At 29.8% G+C, this 21,995-nt stretch overlaps 1 protein-coding gene across 1 annotated transcript; it reads right to left on the bottom strand.

Annotated features, from left to right (window-relative positions):
• Positions 1 to 5,438: 5,438 nt before the first annotated feature.
• LOC107447678 (uncharacterized) lies at positions 5,439 to 20,773 on the bottom strand. The gene is made up of 2 exons (XM_016062649.5): positions 19,943 to 20,773; positions 5,439 to 7,867 (listed from the first exon to the last, which is right to left on the bottom strand). Exons 1-2 carry the CDS (start codon positions 20,496 to 20,498, stop codon positions 7,413 to 7,415), a joined length of 1,011 nt encoding a protein of 336 aa, XP_015918135.2. The 5' UTR covers positions 20,499 to 20,773; the 3' UTR covers positions 5,439 to 7,412.
• Between the last annotated feature and the right edge of the window lie 1,222 nt (positions 20,774 to 21,995).

The following is a 21,995-nucleotide window of genomic DNA, read 5'->3' as shown; positions in this document are numbered from 1 at the left end:
TATGAGATGGTGAAGGAGACTGTTGATTTTGATAAAGAGCAAAGTAATTTTGAAAAAGATAATAATTTTTTTGTACAATATATTTTATTTATAGAAAAAAACAAAATAATCTAATCAACACTTTAGAATATAATTATTAATTTTTTAACATACTTTATTTTTAATTAATGCCCTCTTTAACACACTAAATTAAAATTTGATTATAAATGTAAAGCGTACAAAATTTTATACACCAATTATTTTTAATTATAGAGTAAGAAGAATTACAAAAGTGGATAAAATTATTGCAATATTTTTTTCTAGACACAATACTCGCATTAAATTTCCCTCTTTTTTTTTTCCTTTTGAATTATTGCCTTATGCAGTACTTTCATAAGTTCAAATTAAAATGAAATACTTAGATTTTAACGAATTTCTTAAGAGTTCATGTGTAAAATATTAAAAATTGAATGTTAATTTTATTAAGGAAATTCATCTTTTTATTAAATAATGAAATAGTTTAATCATTTTAAAACATATCACTTTACTAATCAAGTTATTTGTAATGTGAAATGAGACAATTTTGAATAGTATAATTTATTTTAATCGTTAGGTGTATGGAAAAAAAAATAATTTATGTTCATACCATCTATATATTTAGGCAGCTTTTGACACGTAGATAGATTGGTTTTTGATGTCATTTGCCCTTTTTACCTTCTCATACTTTTTGTGGCTAATTTATCAATTTGAAAACCTTTTTTGCAATTTTTTTATTTTTTTGCAATTCAATTTTTCCCGTTATTTTTCAACCTTTTGTCACTTTATTATTTATATCAACTCAATAGTGTTATATAAGTTAGAAAAAAAATTTTATAATCAGTTTTTTTTTTTTTTTTTTTTTTTTAAATGTTTAAAAAATTTAACTTTCGGCAACTTCAAAGTTAACTGCAAATTACCATACTTATCAGTTCCTGAAATTACCCCCATCGTTAATTTTCTTCACTTGTGACTGCTATGTCATCTATCTTGAGTTCCAACAACCAGCACCTATTTACTTTTTCTTGAATAAATGGATCAACCATAGAGTTGAAATAGTAGTATTTCAACTCTATGGGATCAACTGCCTGTGACCTCTACTTCATCAAATAAAAACTCTAAAATGGCATATATTTTGTTGAGTTTTAAAATTTTTAAAATAAAATAGATGAAATACATAAAAAAATTGCTGAAATGAAAAATTTCGTTTCGGCAACTTCAAAGCTGTCTGCAAGCCATACTTATCAGTTCATGAGAGTACCCCATCGTCAATTTTCTTCACTTTGTAACTGCTATGTCATCTATCTTGAGATCTTACAGCCAACACCTATTTACTTTTCTTTGAATAGATCAGCTGGTTGCAACTACTATAACAAAGCTGATTTCTAAGAATGAAATGCTAGTAAACAGAGGTTTTACTATTTCATTCACAAGAATTGCAAGCTGAGAGGAAGTTCATTGTTCATGTCTAGTAGTCACTTGTCAACTAACCATTTACTTCGTTTTTAAAATATGCCGAATTATGACTACAATGCATTATTCTATAGCTATGGAATTTGTAGTGAGAACGATGAATTTAACGAGAACTACTTGGTTGGTCGAAATAAAATACTTGGTCATGGTTGGTTGTCCGACGTATTATTCGTTCTTTTTTCTTTTTTTCAATCTAGGAGAAATAGTTTATTTTTTGAAAGGAAGATATGATAATTATAGCTTCAAATAACTTTTTTTTTTCTTAAAAAGGGAAGAATTATTAATTTTTCTTTTTCTGAGTGGAAAAAATGTTTTTATAATATTTTTTTTTTAAAAAAACTTTTCTGTAATTTTTATGAAGATGAAGAATTATTTTAATTTCTCTTAAAAGATATGTTCTTTTTATTGAAATTTAATTTTTAAATTTAATTAATTTAAAAATGGATTATTTAAATATTTTTTTCGCAATTAAACTTTAATAAATTTTTAATGAATAAATGTCATAAATAGGAAACAAAAAATTAGAAAAAAAATTACACATTGTTTCAGTGCAATAGTTGAAACTTGGCATTGAATTAACAGCAAAAAGGAACTTCAACCTCCTCTTCTCATTTCAAATATTTTCCCTACACCGATACCTTTTTTTTTTACCAGGACTTTTCTTTACCTACATTGGTACTGGTAAAAAAAAAGGTATTGGTTTCGGACTGGTAAATATGTAAATGTAAGTGAGAGCCGTGTCGGCTCAAGGGATAGAGCGTTCGCCTCCCAATGAGGTGGACCGGGTTCGAATCCCAGTGATAACTGGTAGATACGAATTCCGCAACCGACTCGCACAGCTGTATATCGGTTGCTTGTTAAAGTGAAATATTCTCAGTGGTAGATGGATCATGGGTTATAGTTCCCTTGTAATCAGAATAATCATGGGAGATTTTCGTAGTTTTCCTCTCCATGTAAAGCAAATACTGGTTAGTTCCATCAAAAAGTCCTCCACGAAGGCAAATTCCGCCTGATCCAGGAGTTTCCTTGTTTTCTGGATTGGGTTCCAAATTAAAAAACTATGGAGTTGAATAATGGTAGTCGTAAACCTAAAGTTAGGTCCGCTGTTCAACGATGGTTATAAAATAAAATAAAATAACTTGGTGTAATAAACATGCGCATACTTTGAGGATAATTTGTGCATGTTTTTTTTTTCATGTTTTAAGCGCATTTTGAGCATTCTTTAGTACATTTCGTGCATGTTTTTTGCATACTTTATGCATATCCTTGATTAAGACCTTAATAAAAACAAGAAAGTTCTTTGAAGATTCATTACACTCTCTGAATGCATTTGAATATTGAGTTAAAAATAAGAATGAGCCTATGTGATCAAATTCTAAATGCCCATAAATAATTATATTGTAAATAAATTTAAAATGGTGAATTAAAACGAAGGGCCTCTTAAAATTCATCATACTGAATGTAAATTCAGCATGATGAATTTTAAGAGGCCCTTCGTTTTTCGACAAACTCAACTATCGAAGGGGTGGAGATGAGGAGGAAAAATTCTAAATATGCTTTTAATCCCTTAAATTTTCACAAATGAACTAATGATGGATAATTACTCCTTTTGGCACTATCTACCGATACACGTGAAGTATAAGGTAGACGCCCAATCAGAATTTGAAATAATAAGCGTGCGGTATTTTAAATTCTCTATTCGTTTTGCTGTGACAATATTATGCAAATACAATTCTGCAATCACCAATTTTTGATAGGTAGTAAAAGAATATACAGTTATTTGCTTTTAGGTTTTTGGAATCTTTTTTTTTTTATTTATTCAATTAACGTTAAAAGAATTTTGTAGCGTCATTCAAATCGGTTTTCCTCAGTTTAAACCAGAGCAAAATTAGATATAAAAAATAAAGTAAAAATCTAAGAACTGAGAAAAGTGTAGTTGTAAATAACTTACTCAAAACCACAAATCGCATCATTTTATTGCTTTTAAGTTTTGTGGAAAAATTCGCAGAAGTTCAAATAATTATCAAGTGCAATTTCAAATAATCTATAATAAACCGACACCTTTATTTACTACCTTTTTTTGAAAGGTATTATGCTGCCTAATAATACTATGACAACAAAAGTTTGTTCATTTAATATTAGAGTAGCTTAGGGGAAAGAGCGTTTACCAGGAACTTTTCATTAGTGTAACCGGGTTCGAATCCCAGCGATGACTGGACGATACGAATTCCGCACCAGCCACAGTGCTGACGTAAAGTGTGTTAGACGGATCATGGTTTAGAGACTCATATGCGTCAGTCTACCCACGGGGGGTTTTCCTCGCCATATAACGTAAATGCAGGTTAGTTCCATCAAAAAAATCGAAGTCAAATTTTTCCTAATACTTAATCCCCCGGCCGGGATAGCCTGGTCGGTAGGGCGCTGGGCCCATATCCAAGAGGTCGTGGGTTCGATCCTCGCCGGCCGAAGACTCCCCGTGTAGTAAATGGTGACTGATGCACGTTAAATCTGTCGAGTCTCAAAGTCCTCCATGTTCCCACAACAAATCAATACCTCTGGGGGTACTGATCCAGGAGTTTCCTTGTCTTCTGGATTGGTTCAAAATTACAAGGCTAAGGAGTTGAACAATAGTAGTCGTAAACGTAAACCCGAAAATTGGGTCGGCTGTTCAACGATGGATAAAATACTTAATCCCGGAATTCTCTTGCCTTCTGGATTGGGTTCAAAATTACTAGACTGCAGAGCTGAACATTAATAATTGTAAACCCAAAAAATTAGGTCGGCTGTTCAACAACGGTTATAAAATAAAAAAAGAAATGTATTACTATTCTCTCAAAAAAGGTCGGTGGCTTGATTAGATTATTTGAAAAAGTGCTTGATAATTTTTCGAACTTATGAATTTTTCCTCAAGACTTTGAACAATAAAATGATGCGATTTGTGGTTTCGAATAAATATTTTAAAACGACACGCTTCTCTGTTTTTGAATTCTTTTAAATCTCATTTTATTACAGTTTTAACAGAGGAAAATCAGTTTGATAAACGCAAAAAAATATATAGATATATTTTTTTTTTAGAGTAATTTCATAAAAACAGAGGTACTTATCAAAAATTTAAAAACAGGTAACTGTATGTTCTTTTACTTGTATGGATGGTGCTTTCAATATACAACAATCTCCAACTCTTTTTCCGTTAAGAAAGTATGAAGCTGTTTACTACAGCTTATTCTGCGAGACGATATTTTCAAACAGATAATTTTGTTTTTAATGAAATAACTTATATAATTTCTGATCTCAAATCAGCTGTACTTCATAAGGTATTAATAATATCAAGTAATTCTGGTGAGTTTTAAGCGAAAATTTGTTTTAGTTATTTAGAGATGTATTATTTAAAAAGGTGACATGATTACTAGATTCAGTAAGAACTCATTTTCTTTTTTTGGCAGTTCTGATTTCGCCTCTTTTTACTTGCTTATTATTGTTTGCTTTTGGTGCAAGCGGTGCACCATCATACGTTAGTGTTAGCATATTGTTCGAGCAGCAAGATTAAGTTCATTTTATAAATTATCAATTAGGTTTAAATTTCGTACTTCGTGTATTTTAACAAGGTAAGAAATGTTTTATAACGATTCTTTTTTCAAATGACAACTCTTAAATTTTGAAATGACAGGTCTTCAAATGAGGGAATTGTTTGGGAGGCAACCTTGTATTCCACATGTATCAAGAAATAATTATAGAAAGATAATATCGTCTGTTAATTTCGGAAAATTTTACGAAAAGCATGAAAAGCATATTTAAAATGTTCCCTTCCTATCTCCACTTCTTCGACAAATAAATTTTAACGGGAGAGGATTAAAGGGCTCTTAAAATTTAAAAAAAAAAAAAAAAAAAAAATTAATTCCTCATAATGCATTGTGTTTATACAGTGTAGTAAAAAAATATACAAAAACCAATTTAATAAAATTCAATATTTTATTTACACATTTTTTTTATTACAACACGAAAGAACAGTCGAAAACAAGGAACTACTAAGATGAATACAGTTCATAATTTAAGTAAATCTGTACATTAATGGTATAAATTACATAACTTTACATACAATTTATTTATAGAAAGCATTGTGGCTTTTAACAGTGTAGCAAAAAATAAAAAATAAAATGGCTATAATTTATCATAATTACATTTCTTAATTTCATTTTAAATTCCACCATTTAGCTTGGTTTATTAATACCTGTCTAAACTCTTAAAATAAAAGACTCTGTATAAATTAGGCTTAATAGATAAGATATATGCATAGGTGTTAAATTTTGACTGAGCAATATAAATAGTTATTATGGCTGGTAAAATAAAAATAAAAGAAGTACAAAACAGAAAAAATTATAAACAAAATTTATTATGAATAAAAATTATTCTTAAAATATTATTCTTAAAATATTATACATAAAAATTATTATTAATAAATAATATTCTTAATAATTTTCATAGTTAATAAATTCCAAATTAAACTATTTTAAAAATATTTAGCTTCAAATTGAACTCTAGCACAAAATATGAACTGTTGAAAAAAGAAATATCTAAGCACATTATTTAATATGTAAGCATTATTAGTTTAAGTTCGATTATGTTAAGGAACCATGCCATCTTATCTCCAATAGTTTTATCAATTCTCATCTATACTTTGAACTTAAATAAGAAAGAAAAATATGGTTTTAAATATATTTCCAGAAATCATTGGCATTTTCAAACCCGTATTCAAAACGTACGAGAACTGTTTATTTTTATGAAAGTAGCTATGAACACAAATAATATCACTTAATTTAAAAGATCGCACGAATCTTCGCCAAAAAATGATCACAAAATATATTTGGCACAAATTAAATTAAAACAAATATTTACAAACATTTCATACTAAATGAAATTTGACTTGTGCAAAAAAAAAAAAAATTTATAACAAGGAATAAAAATTTAAAACACGCATAATGCGAGTAACAAGGAAAAATTCTTTCGAGTAACTGAAACTAGAATTCAACAACAAATTGGCAAGTTTGGCGAACACAAAAGCTCTAAGAAATAAGTCATAAATTTTCATAATGTTTTCGATATGCTGAAACAAGTTATTAAGCTATCTATTAGGTTTGATTCATAGAATTTTTATTTCAAGTGTAACGGAAGTTTCGTTTAAAAATAAAAATTGAATAAAGATAAGGATTTCAATAAAAAAGAATCTCAAGAAATATAATAAATTTACAAGTCTTAAAACAGCTTTTAAGTTATCGGAAAAGCAAAGAAAGTTAACGGTATCGTATTGCAAAATAGAACAAGGAAATAACCGTTTGGCACCATCTATGAAAATAAACAGGAATTCATTTCCTCTTCGAGAAAAATGAAATGGTATGTTTAAATAAATCTCCTTTCATTGGAATAAGAAAATCTTTTAAGAAAAACAAGTTAATTTCCTGTTCAAATGTAATTGAAAAACCCGCATTCGGCATCAGAAAGCTTTAGAGATAAATATGTAAGGAAATATTTTTTTTTAAAATTTAAAACGCGCCTAAAACAGGATTGGTAAATAATTCAAATAGAATTCGAAATTAATTTTAATCGTTATTTACGGCATTCTCAAACAAACAGTTACAGCAAATGGACGTTCTTCACAAAATAAGCACTTTAATAAGTACCATCAAGAATATTAGTATGTTCTTGTTTGGTTTTTGCGTTCTACTCCAAACAATGTCTTTGATTACAAGCTCCAGTATGTGAAAATATAAAACCCAGTTGCCAAAACGCTTTGAGTTTCAGCTACAAACTGGTTTCGTTATGGAGCAAAACCACGTAAAATAAATCTGAGTTTGACTATGTACTTCCAAATTTTATGCTGTCCATTCGATGGAATTTAAGTCTCTGTCATACCTCAATTTGGCAGGATATCACTGAGGGCATGCAGTTACAATTGGCGAAGAAACGTTTACTGTAGGCGACGACGTATAGAATGGATAAGGATAGCTACCTAGGAAGGGTCTGGGACTGGCATTGGGTCCTATATGTGCTGGTGGCGGTAAGCCAGCCAGGAAACCAGGTCCACCAAATGCAAAAGTAGATAGCATAGGCCTAGACGTGGCTATCCTCAACTTTTCCAATTCGGCCTCTTTTAGTCGTTTTTCTTTGGCACGCCTGTTCTGAAACCAAATTTTAACCTGAGTTTCGGTTAGGTTCAGTGATGAGGAAAACTCGGCTCTTTCTGCTATAGACAGGTACTGCTTGGATCGGAACTTTCTTTCCAGAGATAGTAACTGTTGGGTTGTAAAAGGAGTTCGAGGCTTGCGGTTGCTTTTGTGCTTCCTCAGTTGGCATTTCATGGGTAGTTTAGGCATTTCTCCTGGTTCTGAAATAAATATGAAGGAACATATTTAGTAAAGAATCATATTTAGTTAAGGATCATATTTAGTAAAGAATCATATTTTGTTAAGGATCATATTTAGCTAAGGGTCATATTTAGAAAAGAATCATACTTAGTAAAGTATCATATTTAGTAAAGAATCATATTTAGTAAAGAATCATATTTAGTAAAGAATCATATTTAGTAGAGAATCATATTTAGTAGAGAATCATATTTAGTAAAGAATCATATTTAGTAAAGAATCATATTTAGTAAAGAATCATATGTAGTAAAGAATCATATCTAGTAAAGAATCATATGTAAAGAGAATGTTTGTATGAAATATATTTATAAATTATAAAACTTCTCATATTTGCTTGTTGATTTTATTTAACGTCACTTTTTAAAAGAAAAAAAAACAAGATTAAAGTTTTTGTGACAAGGGAATTTTCATGATAAACAGAATTAAATAACACATGCAAGAATTTTTCATACACCTTTTCCTGTCAGTAAAAATAAACGTCACATAACGGGCCTTATGTCATCCAAAAACAATTTTCAATAGCCCTTAGTCATTCTAATTACGTGCCAATGACATAATTTTACTAATTTCAGGTCTATCACTATGCGCATAAAATGTGAAAGATTCAAATTACAGCAAATAGCCATAGGATTGAGGGATTTAGGAAATTGAGGGATTTAGGAAATATATTATATACTATAAATAAATACATAAAAAGTACTGAAAATAAATAATGTAAAATCCCAATTACTCAAGAAAAGGACGTTATTACTTCGAATTCTTCAAAGCTACATAACAACCAAGCGAATGCTTCAACTACGTCCAAAAAACCATTAGCCAAATTTATAACAAGAGTGAAAAATAAGAATAAAAATGATTTTCTAAAAAAAACTTCAAAACTCCCCATGAATATTTTCCAGGAATAATAAAATTAGAGCTTATTGACTTCCTTCTCTAAATTAGTTTTTCTAAACAAGACATACAAAACTCTAGCAAGCACTTTTTTTTCTTCTTTTATTTCAATCAAATGTTGCAACCCCATGTTGGGGTTCTTAGAACTGTCAAGAGGGTAGACCCCCAGCAATTAAAAAAGAAATACGAGCACTCCCCCGGTTCGTTCGACCATTGCTTTGTAAAGATAAACTTTCCGAAATTGAGCCATTTGACTCCGCAAGTTTTTTCTAGGCTTTACCGAAACGAATTCGCTTGCTCCCGAATACGACTTCCAGCAGAGTCGAACAAGATAAGGTATTTCTCACCCCCTATACCAAGAAGGGTTGTTTCCCCCCTCCCCCCCCCAAAAAAAACTTATGAACTACGTAAAAACAAAAACAGTTTAGGCAAAATATTATTCTGTCCAGTATAAATTTTTACCATGAAAGAATAGTTTTCTTACAAGGATATTGGCTTAAAGAAGAGATTATGTCTATTAAAATATTATAATAAAGTTCATTAAGTAAAAAAAGAAGTGCTTAAGAGCTGTAATGATCGTAAGTAAAAACAAAAATGACGCTCTTGAAATCTAAAAAGCAAGATTGAATTATTTTTAAAATATTAACATGAAATCTAACTAAAAAGGGGAGATATATGGCAACGTATGGCTCAAAATCAGACAGCTAATTTTTTATTTAAAGGTGAATAAAAGGTTTGGAAAATAAGCCCAAATTTAAAAGCTAATTGTTTTCTTTCGGAATAAAAAAGGGCTGTGTGCTTCCTTGCCACTTAGATTTGAAAGAGCACTCACTTATCAAAGTTAAAATTTTTCAAAACGTGTAATATAAAGTAATAACTGAATTTTATCCTTAATTTTTAAATTACCCTCATATAATATATAATGTGTATATCCCACAGAAATTCACTCGTTATCAAAATAACAGAAAAATTTGAAGCCTTTTAAAAATAATTAAAGGCAAACTAAAAGATCTCTGTGCATAAATTAACTTCACATAAAAATAAGAATTAGTTGATAAACAACTTGAAAGATTTTGCTATATTTTAAACTGAAAATTACGAGAAAATAAACATTCAAATGTTTTATTATTATTATTATTTTAATGAAGGATACTTATTTAAAGAAATAATAGTAAAACCTCGGAAAAAATCATAAGTATACCCTTCCTCTAAATAAAAGATATATCAGGGGATAAATATCATGCGCCACTAAACAATTTTTTAATTTTATCTACATAACTAAACAATATAAGAAATGTCCTATTAAAATGAAAAAATGAAATTAAAAATTAAAGTTAAATAAATATAAAATTTAACAAAAAGGGCAAAGAGGACGCGTTTATAGGGATAAAGAGGCAATAAAATCAATAATTTATTATTGATACTATCTTAAGCAAATTTTAAATTTACATTTTAAAAATGCAAATTTAAAATAAAATCAATAATAAATTAAATAAAAAATAACAAACTTTTTTTAATGCAAAACCGTTTTAAAAATTAGCTACAAATATGAATATGAAAATTTTAATTTATTCCAACTGTAATTTGAAAAAACATTATTGCAAGAAATATTGCGAAAAATATTTTTTGCACTTAAAGTAATTTTAGAATCAATGCCGTAAAAAATTTTGGCTTGTAGTTTGTCATCCTTTTCGTTGTTTTGAGGGTTGCATTTTTCAGTATAAAACCGTAGTGATTGCGTGAAAATATATATAATACTGACAAAATTGCAATTGTTTGAAAGAATCAATGCAAATATATCATTAAAAATGTTCTTGATTTTAAACGAAATGCTTTTTCAATGAAGCCATAAAGTGATTCGAATGCTTCTGAAAATATGTGTTGACAGTAAACAAACACCGAAAAGGTGAATAAGTAAAACTATAATAGACCACTGTTTAATACGAAAATCATTAATTCAATAATATTAAAATCGCCTGAATAAGAATTGTGATATTAGTAGATTATTATAGGATTCGGAGATATTGCGATGTTCGATTTTTAAAACACGTGAATACGAAAGAGTAGCTTTTAAATCTGGTAAATATGAAAATCGATGTTTTCTATTAAAATCGAGTGAATAAGAAATGGGATATTAACAAATTATGGAGCAGTTCCAAACATTCAATTTGGCGAAAATCAGCCAAAGAAATAAAATCTAATTGAAGGAAGAATCAGATTAAGACGCAATTCTACGGAAGAATGTATCTAAACGTCTTGTTAATAGGATTTATCTAAAAAGCTTTTGATTTGCGGAAGTCTGCAAACCAATAGTCTTGAGATACGTGGAATTCTGCGATATTCGTTGAAAAATAGCTTTCTAGTTTTTAGACCAGGGCAAATGATACGAAAGAATGATATACCCCAGGATACAATCACCCCTGCTTAATAAAATTAAAATTGATGATTTAAAACGAAAACAATTTTAAGTTCGAATGTTTTTATCTGAAAGTAAGAAAGATCGTAACGCAAAATTAATCTTAAAACACTCTCTAAAAATTGGTTGATCGTTGAACAACATTATTCGCGTCTCGAAATATAGTTCTGTCCCTGTTTGCTGCATCCTTAATAAAGGGTTAAATTGGATGATGATTCCGTGAAATTTATCTAAGCATCGTGTAATCAATTTTAGCCATTATAATATGGTTCAATGCTATTATGAATTCGATAAGTTTTATAAAAAGTTGCCGAGACTAAGCACCTATGAATCTTAATACACTTCTGAAAATTAATCTAAATGAAAATTAATTAAAGCTTCCTAAAAATTGAGTAATTTTTAAATAAAATAATAGTACTTTTAAAGATAATTGCACATTTGCTGTCACCTTAATAAGGTGTTAAACGATATTTCTGTACAGGTTATAAATCTTAAATCCTAATACACTTTCTAAAAACTGACTCATTGCTGAATATAATAAAGGCACATTTGCGGATTGAATCATTTTAATACCTTAATAAGGTGTTAAACGATATTTTTATACAGGTTATGAATATTAATAAACTTTCCAAAAATTGATTCATTGTTGAATATAATAACGCTACCTTGTAGAAGTAAGATTGTGAAATATTTTGTTAAAGTATCTTGTGATGTATCTTTTAAAAGTACGATAATGTAGTTCTACTAACCGCATATAAAGGTAGCAGATGCATATTATGAAGTTATGATTTATCACGCTTTAAAATTTCTTACAGGGAAAAGGGAGGGGGGAAAAGAGGGGAAGTAATTTTGAATAGCTGGAGTAAAAGACATACCAGAAAATAAACTTTAAATAAAAGCTGTAAAAACTATATTCATTGCATTCTCCAATTTTATTGCCGTCATTCTTTAAAATAATATTTTGTATCTTTCACCAGTGAGTGAAAGTCATTACCTTCCAGGAAAAGATTCAGCCAAAGTCAAGTCATTTCGTTCTTCTAGTGTACTAAAAGAAACCGCTCTTTAACAATCCATTCTTAAAATGCTTCATTTTTGGTGAAAGTTTAGTATTCCAGTGGAGAGGTAATCACTTTGACAAATAGTTGAGCAGTTGATTTATGACGGTGATAAATGCTGAAGTTCCCTGGGGGAGCATGCAAAGTACGCCAACTACGCCAGGGGTTGAAGGTGGGTACAAAGAATTTCCTGAGCACAAAGGTGGTCTTGAAAGCCTTCAGGGAATAAGATGACTTTTTTTCCGTTTTATTCCAGGAAACCAGAAATGTGATTGGGCCGACTATAAAATTAACAGTTTGGTTTTAAAATTTACCAAAGGTTCAATGGATAAATTGAGTCGTTTAATACACCTGTTGGTAGATGGGACGCTTGAAAGAACTTTACACCAACCCAACATTCAAGCTCAAAACGAGGAATTTTTTGTGAGTAAATTCCATATTTTTTTCACTTCTTTTTAGAATTCATGATAAGTTTAACGCATTAAGTTAACCAGTATTTAATGAGGTTGAAAAGCATGCTTAATGACATGCAAAACACAACGATCGAAATAAAAATAACAAGAATAAAAAGACACTTTAAAAGAACATTGATTTTTTTTTCTGCAAACAGCTTTTTGAGGAGTTTTTTTTAAAGCTGTTTTTCATTTATTCATTAAAGTAGAACTAAACAAGTTAGTCTACTAAGTAACTTCGCTTACTTGTGCTTTTTAAGGTTGACGTCCTCCAATGTGAAAGCATTAATAAATATAGTACAGTGCGGTGGAGAAAAAAAACGGACCACCCTGAATAACTCGATTTATTGATACGATCGTCACGTTCTAGGACTCATTCTAAATGGTTCAAGGAGGGTGACCTCAAATATGCTAAATAATTAGTGAAGACGACATTTTAAGTTACGAAATGGGACACAAAAACGACATTTCTCCAAATAAACATACTTTTTTCCGACGAATTCGGATTTTTGAGCCTCAAAATATAGGGAATAGCCGCAATTCAGGAAAAATGATCCCGATAGTTTGGTCGGGACAGCGGGGTGAAGTTTGAATCCTTTAATGTTAATTTTACGTAATTTGCTATATCTCGAGAACTTTCAAGCTCAAATATTTTTGCTCACAATTATAAAATTCGTTTATCCAAAGATAATTATGTGCAAAAAATAATTTTTAGTAAATATTTATTACATTTTATTATTAAGTAATGGTCGAAAGAACTTTGAGTTGTAAAGTATACAATTTTTTTGCATTATTTTAGAGAATGTAATTTTACATCACAAAATACGAATTTTGAGCGAAATAGAACGAATAGTACCTGAGAAATCGAATTTTAAGAATACGACTTATAGTATATAGGAAACTTATAAATTATCCTATTGCAACAAAAAAGTATTAATAAATAAATAAAATAATAATAAAAAAATACTGGGTACTTAAAAGATAAAATTTGAAACATGCATCTTCATAACGCTAATTCATAATTTTTAAACCTAACAAAAATGGTTACATCTTTAAGATGAACATAAACAAAACAAAATTGTAAGCTGTGCAAACAAATAAAGTTACTCAATTAACAATTAAAACCGTATTAAATTACTTGACTACCATACTAAATTACAACTTATTGCCATTATATTCACTAAGCAACTTCTCGAATGCTAATTTGAATTAAATTTTTACACCTGTATTTAATAATAATTGATTCATGTTCTAAAAGCACATTGTTCCTAAGAATAAAAATTCGAGTAAACTATGCGCGCTACAACTAAAATCACGCAGCTAAAAAGTTTATAAGTGTAACATATTACATAATAAGCTATTTGAAGCTGAAGTTAGAAACCTCATTGTAAGAAGAATTGTATTAAATATTATTAAAATACGTAAATGACAGTTACTGACGTAATTGGTAAATATCAAATTTAATAACTAAGCGATTATGGTAATAGCAACGTACAGCGAAAATAGCTAGAAGCGAGTAAATAGCATATGAAGCGTTGAAAATTTTAACAAATATCCACTTAATGAGAAAATGAACAAATTAATTGATCATTAAAAAGTTAATTCGAAAAAGGAAGTTCCCCTTCAACTACTGAGGAACTTCGAAGACGATCTGAAGAGCTATTACCCTTAAAAAAAAATTTTTTTTAGCCATTTCCGTTAATGGAGAGCTCTTAATTTTATTGGAAGAAGTAAGCTCGTTTTTGCCATAATTAACGATATCAATATTGAAAGCTATAAAAATTATGTAATAAACCAAAACAAAAAAAATTTCATCATCTTCCTATAAAAATTAGAATACCTTGATATACATATTAAAAAAAATGCTGTTATATAGATCGTAAATTAAATTATGTCTCATACGAGTAAATTCTTTTCATTTTGTTATAAAGCAATGATAAAATGGCTGCATTTAATTAAATGAAAAATTGTTATTACAAATTTAATCCAAGACACGTTTTCATATATGTATAAATATGCATGATGCATAACTTAACGAATTTTTAAGGCATAATCGAAGGACCTAATTTAATGGAAATCCATTGTAGAGAATTCAGTTTAAGCCATGCTTTCATACATGTATAATGGCATAATTTAATGAATTTTTTAAGCACAATTGAAAGACTTAATGAAAAAACGTTAAGCGTTATAGTGAATTTAATTGAAACCATGCTTTTATATATGTATAATGGCATAATTGAATGAAATTTTAAAGCATAACTAAACGACTTAATTTAATGAAAAAATCGTTATTTTAAATTCATTTAAAGCTATGTCTTTATGTATGTATAACGGCATAATTTACTGAATTTTTAAAGCATAATTGAAGGACTTAATGAAGAAAAAAAACACATTAAATAACATTCTGAGAGCTCTCAAATTTCTGGGTACAAGGAAATGTTACTCTTCTGTAAAAATAAAATAAGAGTTCTTAGAACAATTCTATAGAAGGTGGCAGCTTTATTAAGCATATGAGAACGACACGCTCAGAATATTTCTGTTCAAAGCGATACTACATTTAAACTTGAAATACTGTTTTGTAGTTACTGATGGAAACTAAGATATAATAAAGGAAAATCTTAAAAATTATTTTTTTTAGCACTTAGAATTTTAAAGTAATAAATGGAAAGGGCTAATGCAATTATTTCTTTTAAAAAAATTAAGTAATTTAATTTAAATAACTTTAATCATTTCGTTGCGAGGAACTTTTTTTAATATTTCAGCGACAGAAAATGTTGAAAAAGAACGCGTTACAATCAATATTTTGTTTCATTTAATATAAAATAATTCAGAAAGGAAACTGTATCGTAAAAATTTATACCATTATATTTTTTGATGCAAATCTAGTTTTTATATTGTCAAGTATATTTTCCTGTTTCAGTTTCTTGGGATTGCTCATTAAATTAAAAGTGTACTAAAGCAACAAAAAGAAGAAGAAGAAGTAAATAAAGTACAAATGAAATTACATAAATTGACGCACAATATTTCAGTCCTATGAACAAGTACCTTCCTCTTGCTTTTAAAACTAAAATTATAGTTTGTCAATTTTGTGTACTTTTATTTGTGGTTTATTCATGTTAAAAAACTAACTTATCTAAGAGCAAAATTGTACTGTAAGGATAATCATAAAAAAATCAGAAATGTCAACATTATAATGATATCATTAAAAAAATATTTAATTAAGATTATTATCAGAAAGTATGCAAGATTGTATAGCGAAATTTAACTTTAAATATACTATCTAAAAATATGTCAATCGTTGAACCATTTTATTGGCGTCTCGAAATATAATGCTGTCCCTGCTTGTTGTTGTAACCTTAATAAAATGCTAAATTGAGAAGAAATTAATTTAATTCAATTTAGCACAATCAATTGCTAATAAGCCGTGATGGCTCAGGGAATAGAATGTTAGCCTACCAATGAGGTGAACTGGGTTCGAAACCCAACAATGGTTGGTAGATACGAATTCCGCATCTGGCTTGCGCCGACCACAGTGCTGACTTAAAATGCCCTCAGTGGGACACGGATCATGGGTTAGAGTTCTTTGGCTGTTAGGCTAACCGTGGGAGGTCTTCGTGGCTTCCCTCTCCATGTAACGCAAATACGGGTTAGTTCCATCAAAAAGTCCTCCACGAAGGCAAATTTCTCCCAATATATTGATCCAGGAGTTCCCTTGTCTTTTGGATTGGGGCTCAAAATTACAAGTTTATGGAGTTGAACATTAGTAGTCTTAAACCAAAAAAAATTGCCTAGGCTGTTTAACGACGGTTATAAAATAAAATAAAATCAATTGCTAAATTGAAAATACTAAATTTAAACCAGTATTTGGTGCAAAGTTTCCTGTGATTCGAAAGTTTAATTAAATGGAAAATAATTTTATTTTAGTCACACCATATAAATTGGGAAGTATGATCGAGAAATACTTCCATAGAGCAACTGATTGCTCCAAAATTTGATTAAAAAATTATTAAATTAAATAATTACTTTCCCACCAATTGATCCGAAATACCCAAATGTTTATAAACCCACACTGTTGCCCGTGGACATCTTTCAAGAATAATAATAAACCGTGTTGGTAATAAAGCCCTAAATAAAGACATCAAAGGCTCGCGTGATTGTCCCTAATCAAGGCTATTAGTGGGGGTCTCTTGTCGCCTTTTCTCGTGACCCCCGCCTAACGCCTTGCGCTTCCGATTTCCGTGACAAATTACATTTGCAGCAAATGAGTCATGGGGCGGCACTGCACACACATTTCCATGAGAGCCGGTCAGCTTTTAATAGAATGGGGCGCACTAAATGAGAGGTTCTTCATTGCCTCCTCCGCGCCCCAGCCAAGAAACGGTTTTCAGGATAAGAGGGCGGCGGAACGGGGCAGGGGCGGTAACGGATGTTGATCCATCGATCTGAGAGCGGAGTAACTGGCTTACGATTGGGGCGCAAGGAATTAGCAGAGGGGCTTTATGCGAATGAATTTTATCGGAATGGAGAAGGGGAAGAAAAAAAAGAGAAAAAGGAATTGGAATTTATTAAAATTGATAATTTCATCGCGTAATGTCACAAAGGAAATTATTGGAAGCGATTCTCTAATTTTTGTCATAGCTTATCGATTACACTTTATTTAAATCAGGCTTGAAATAGTTCAGTAATTAATTATGTGGTGCTGATAGGAAAGAATATGCATCATTTGAGAATAAAAACTTAGAATAAAGAGAAAAGAAATTGTGGTTCTTAAATGCAAGGCAACCTGAATTCGAACAGTGGTAAAGAATTTTTCGGTTTTTATTAGATGCCGAAAGATCGGTTTTTATTAGATACCGAATTAATTAGAATATTCGAAGAGAGTAATCTGTAGAATACAAGAGCAGCTATAAACTGCCGTTGGCTAATACTACGAAAAAATTGAAAAAGTAGATGCTATACGATACAAACGCTTTTGATTGTAAGCCTAAACCGAATTTACTTTTTTTCTATAAAAAAAAATTACATCCAATATTTGAGGACTAACTTGGAAACAAAAACTACTCAATTCATTTTCAGAAACACCGAACTAAGACTTATTAATTTTTATCGCAAAAAATTTTTCATGTCTGTGCAATTATGTAAATTAAAGTATTCAGAATCAAACAGATTTTGATACTATCTGATTGCTGTAAAAGAAAATTGATTGATTTTAGCAGCAAAAAAATTACGATTGAATTTTTTTTAAAAAAATTTCAAAAAATCTGTACAATATTATTTATTCAAAGATCAAAGATAAAAAGGATTGGACAAAAAATAGGGGATAGAAAAAATTGATACATGAACTTACTGTTCAATGTCAATCCTATTTAAATCTCTAGCTTGATTCTTTTATATTTAAATAATTCAGTTTCTCTAAAAATATGGCAACTGCGTATAGGCCATTTAGTACTGTATTCTGATTTACAAAGAACTATATTTTTATAAATGAGAAGATCTAAAAGATAGTTCAGGTAATCGCAAAACTATTTTCTCTTATTCTGAAGGCTTATCGACAATGGCATAGTTGTGACATAAAACGGCTTGCACTCTTATTAGTGAAAGGTCATATAATTATGACCGAATTTACTTAAAATAATATTATCTAAATTCAGTATCAACTACTGAACTGTAAAATTGATTATTACCCTCGACTGATATAATATAAGTAGAAAAAAACAAAGCAAATAAATTCCATGCGTTAAAATTAAACCTTATTAATCGTTATTATTACAATTTATTCAATTTCAAGTAAATTTTTAAGTTCAAGAGTTTACCCACTCTATATCATTATTTATTATATTACCTGTACATTTCGGTATGCTTACTGAAAACCTCATAAAGAAACAATTATTTCAGTTCATTAAAAATGCGAGAAATGTTGGAAAAAGAAATATGCATTGATATTATACTCAAAGTTACTGAATTTCCTTTAACCTGTGTGATCAAATCAAAGAAAATAATTACAGGATAAAATAAATCGTCATAACCTCATTTATCATGATACTATTCCTTTTAACATTATAATATTTTTGAATTAGAACGCTTATCATAAATATTAGCTTATAAATATAGGTATATAGATATAAAGATGAGCAAGTATTCAAACGAAATTTCATTTACCTCGAAACATTGAAAATGAATTATAATTATATAAAGAAGCACCAAAGTAATGCATTAACAGTAAGTCATAGCACCAAATTAACCTGAATCATTAACTATAAACACATGTGTGAAATTTGGAACACAAAATCAGGTTTCAGTTTTACAACTATAAACACATAACTACTAAGCGCATAAAACAAGTATAAAAGAATTTGTTCTTGCTTTCTTTCTTTGTTTTAATAGAAAAATAATTCTATTAAATCATGGAATAAATATGAAACATTCTGTAATGAGGTAAATAATAGATACTTTGTTTAGTTAACATCTGTCTTTAGCTATAAAGATTAACTTACTATGATTGTCAATATTTTTTTATATGTATACGTACATATTTTATTGACATGATTTATCATTAAATAGAAACATTATCATAATTTGAATTTTATCGAGTGTCATTATACCATATTAATTTCTGTTCACGTGATAATAAATATTCAATACTAATGAATCAAAGATTCGTTATCGCGTTTTTATGTTTGTTGACATTTTACATTCAACAAAAATATAATATAGATTTATGCTTGACTGATTGTTAATACAAATTTCAGAAGATAATCTAAACTTAGGAATTAAACGAATATCTAACCATTCTTGACTGTTAAAATAAACAGTATGAGTATTGTTTTCAATTTAATGCCTATCAATTACACCAAGCAATAAACCTATCTACGTTTATTGATTAAGGTAGTTAAAAACAATTACAGATCGATAGTTTTTATTGACAATGCCAAAAAGTTGCATGGCTGTGTTTTGTACACAAATTATTGAAGGAAATGATTAGAAAAAAAAAATCTTTCGAATGAAATTCTACTACAGGAATAATCTGATTCACTTCAGTAAATTTATTTCGAGTAAAAGATTTAAAAATTATAAAAATGGATTAGGATGGTTTGACATCACATATTTGATGTCACAAGATTTTTAATTTTGTTAAAGCATTTACCTTTATCTCAATTTATATTCTTTAACACAATAGAATTCAATTAGTCATAGTATTAAAACAGAAATGAGTATTGAACTTACTGTGAACGGGAGATATTGACCTGGACACTTGGAACCAAGGTACACCCACACTAAGAGGTGAATTCCAGGACATTGTAGGAGAACTTAAGTTCGTATCCGGATGATGTACCAAAGTTTTAACTGCTGACGTTGGTGGTAAGTAGGTGGGTGGAAGTCCGGTTAATTTAAGTCCATGATGATCTAATAACCGATCTACACAGAACCTCCTTGAAAGCAGCTCAGATACATCTTGCCGACTAGAGGAACCATTGATTTCTTTAATTTCTTCAGGACTTGGAACCTTGAAATCAGGACTGGAGGAAGATCTTTTACTGCAATCTTCAGAAAGCAAGGATTCGACTGAAAAGGATATCCCTTTGGGGGTCTTGGAGGATATCTTGGCCTCGACGATTTCCGGACTTTTGGAGGGGGATCTCGAACTGTGTTGATACCTGGCGGGCATAGTCAAATGTGAAGTTAAAAGTCCTGGAGAAGTCCGTTGGTATTCAATGGATTTGTTTGGTGATGATTCGTGATTGATACTGGAGTCTGTAATGTTTGGTGAGCTTAGTTGCATTATTGGTAAAGTTCTAAATTCCCTAAATTCCAGATTTAAAGAATTCTGTAGATATCTATTAAATAACAAATTGGCTTACATCAATCATTTCATGATTGTGTTAGAAAAACGGACCAGGCACAATTTACAAGAAGCTAACTTGTGGTCAACGTATTATTACTCAAGGACAACGTGCTAGTAGGTTGTATATCCTATCCTTCTACAAGTACAACTGAGAAAAGATCAACCACTTCTTAGTCAGATCTCGTTTATTCCTAGTCACTAAATGCCTTTCCAAGTCCTCTCGGAGGCACGTTGAATGTCAAAGTGGGCTGTTCCTCTTTCCTCCAATGAGATGCCTCCCTCGTAATAGGCTCCACCTATGTCGTCATGACGACGGAAGAAGATCAAGTAAAGGGGGAATTCAGAATGAAGTGTTCTTTTCCGCAGCATCCAACAGCTGTCTGTGCATCTCCTTTTATCGATGGCGATTTGTCAGCCTGACTGGTGGGATAATCGTAATCACTTCTGGACCTCGCGGCATCGTTTTAATAGCGTAGGACTGCCAGAATTTTCTCCTGATCGCCCCTATTCTCTCTTCATTGATATTCCTTATAGTCTCTATTACAGGGGGGTGGGGGTAGGGTCCATTTGCTCTTCTCGGTTCCGTGGAATGTTTAGCGGGAATGGGGTTTATTCTATACAATGCACAGCCTTTCCTGTTCTCATTTGCATTGAGAACAATCGCATTGTTTGTGTAAATTGTGAAGGAAATATAGTTAGTTGACCCTGTACTGATTGCGTGAAAGGAGACTGAGTTAATTAAGATCAAATTAGTCATTTATTTTTAACATTTCATGGATCGTGAACTTCAAATTAATAATTAATTAAATAGTTTTATTTTTAAACTGGAGTTTAAGGAATGTTTTTTAACTGCAATAATATACTATAGAGCAGTATTTGGGGGGGGGGGGTCAGGAGCCCCAGGTGGGCGGGAAAATAATGTCGGGCACTTAACCGGAATTTAATAAAATTAAATAATTATTCGATCGTAATAGAAATTTATTAAAAAAAATAATTAAAATAATAAAATTGATTATATCCAATAAATGTAACGTCCGATTTGATTCGGGAAGTGTTGAACCCGAATTTAATAAAGTTAAATAATTATTCGAACATAATTTATATTAATTAAAAAATTAAATAAAATATTATGTTTAATTATTAGTTTACTAAACGTCCGTTTTGAATTGGGCCATTTAACTCAAATTTAATGAATTTAAATAATTATTTAAACGTAATCTATATAAATAAAAAAATCAATTAAAGGGTTAAAATTGATAATTAAATAAATGTAACGACCGATTTGGCCGCTGAACCTGAATTTGATCAAATTAAATATTTTTTCGAACATAATTAATATTTATAAAATTATTATAACTTTATTATTATACATTTATTAAATATAAGGATTAATTTAAAACTAACGAAAGGAACCTTCCCCACTTCACAATATGA

This window comes from Parasteatoda tepidariorum, chromosome 10 (assembly GCF_982258835.1).
Source record: "Parasteatoda tepidariorum strain Cologne lab strain chromosome 10, Ptep-v5.0, whole genome shotgun sequence".
NCBI classification, from domain to species: Eukaryota; Metazoa; Arthropoda; class Arachnida; order Araneae; family Theridiidae; genus Parasteatoda; species Parasteatoda tepidariorum.
The sequence above is the reverse complement of the archived record's forward strand: the minus strand, read 5'-3'. Positions and strand labels throughout refer to the sequence as shown.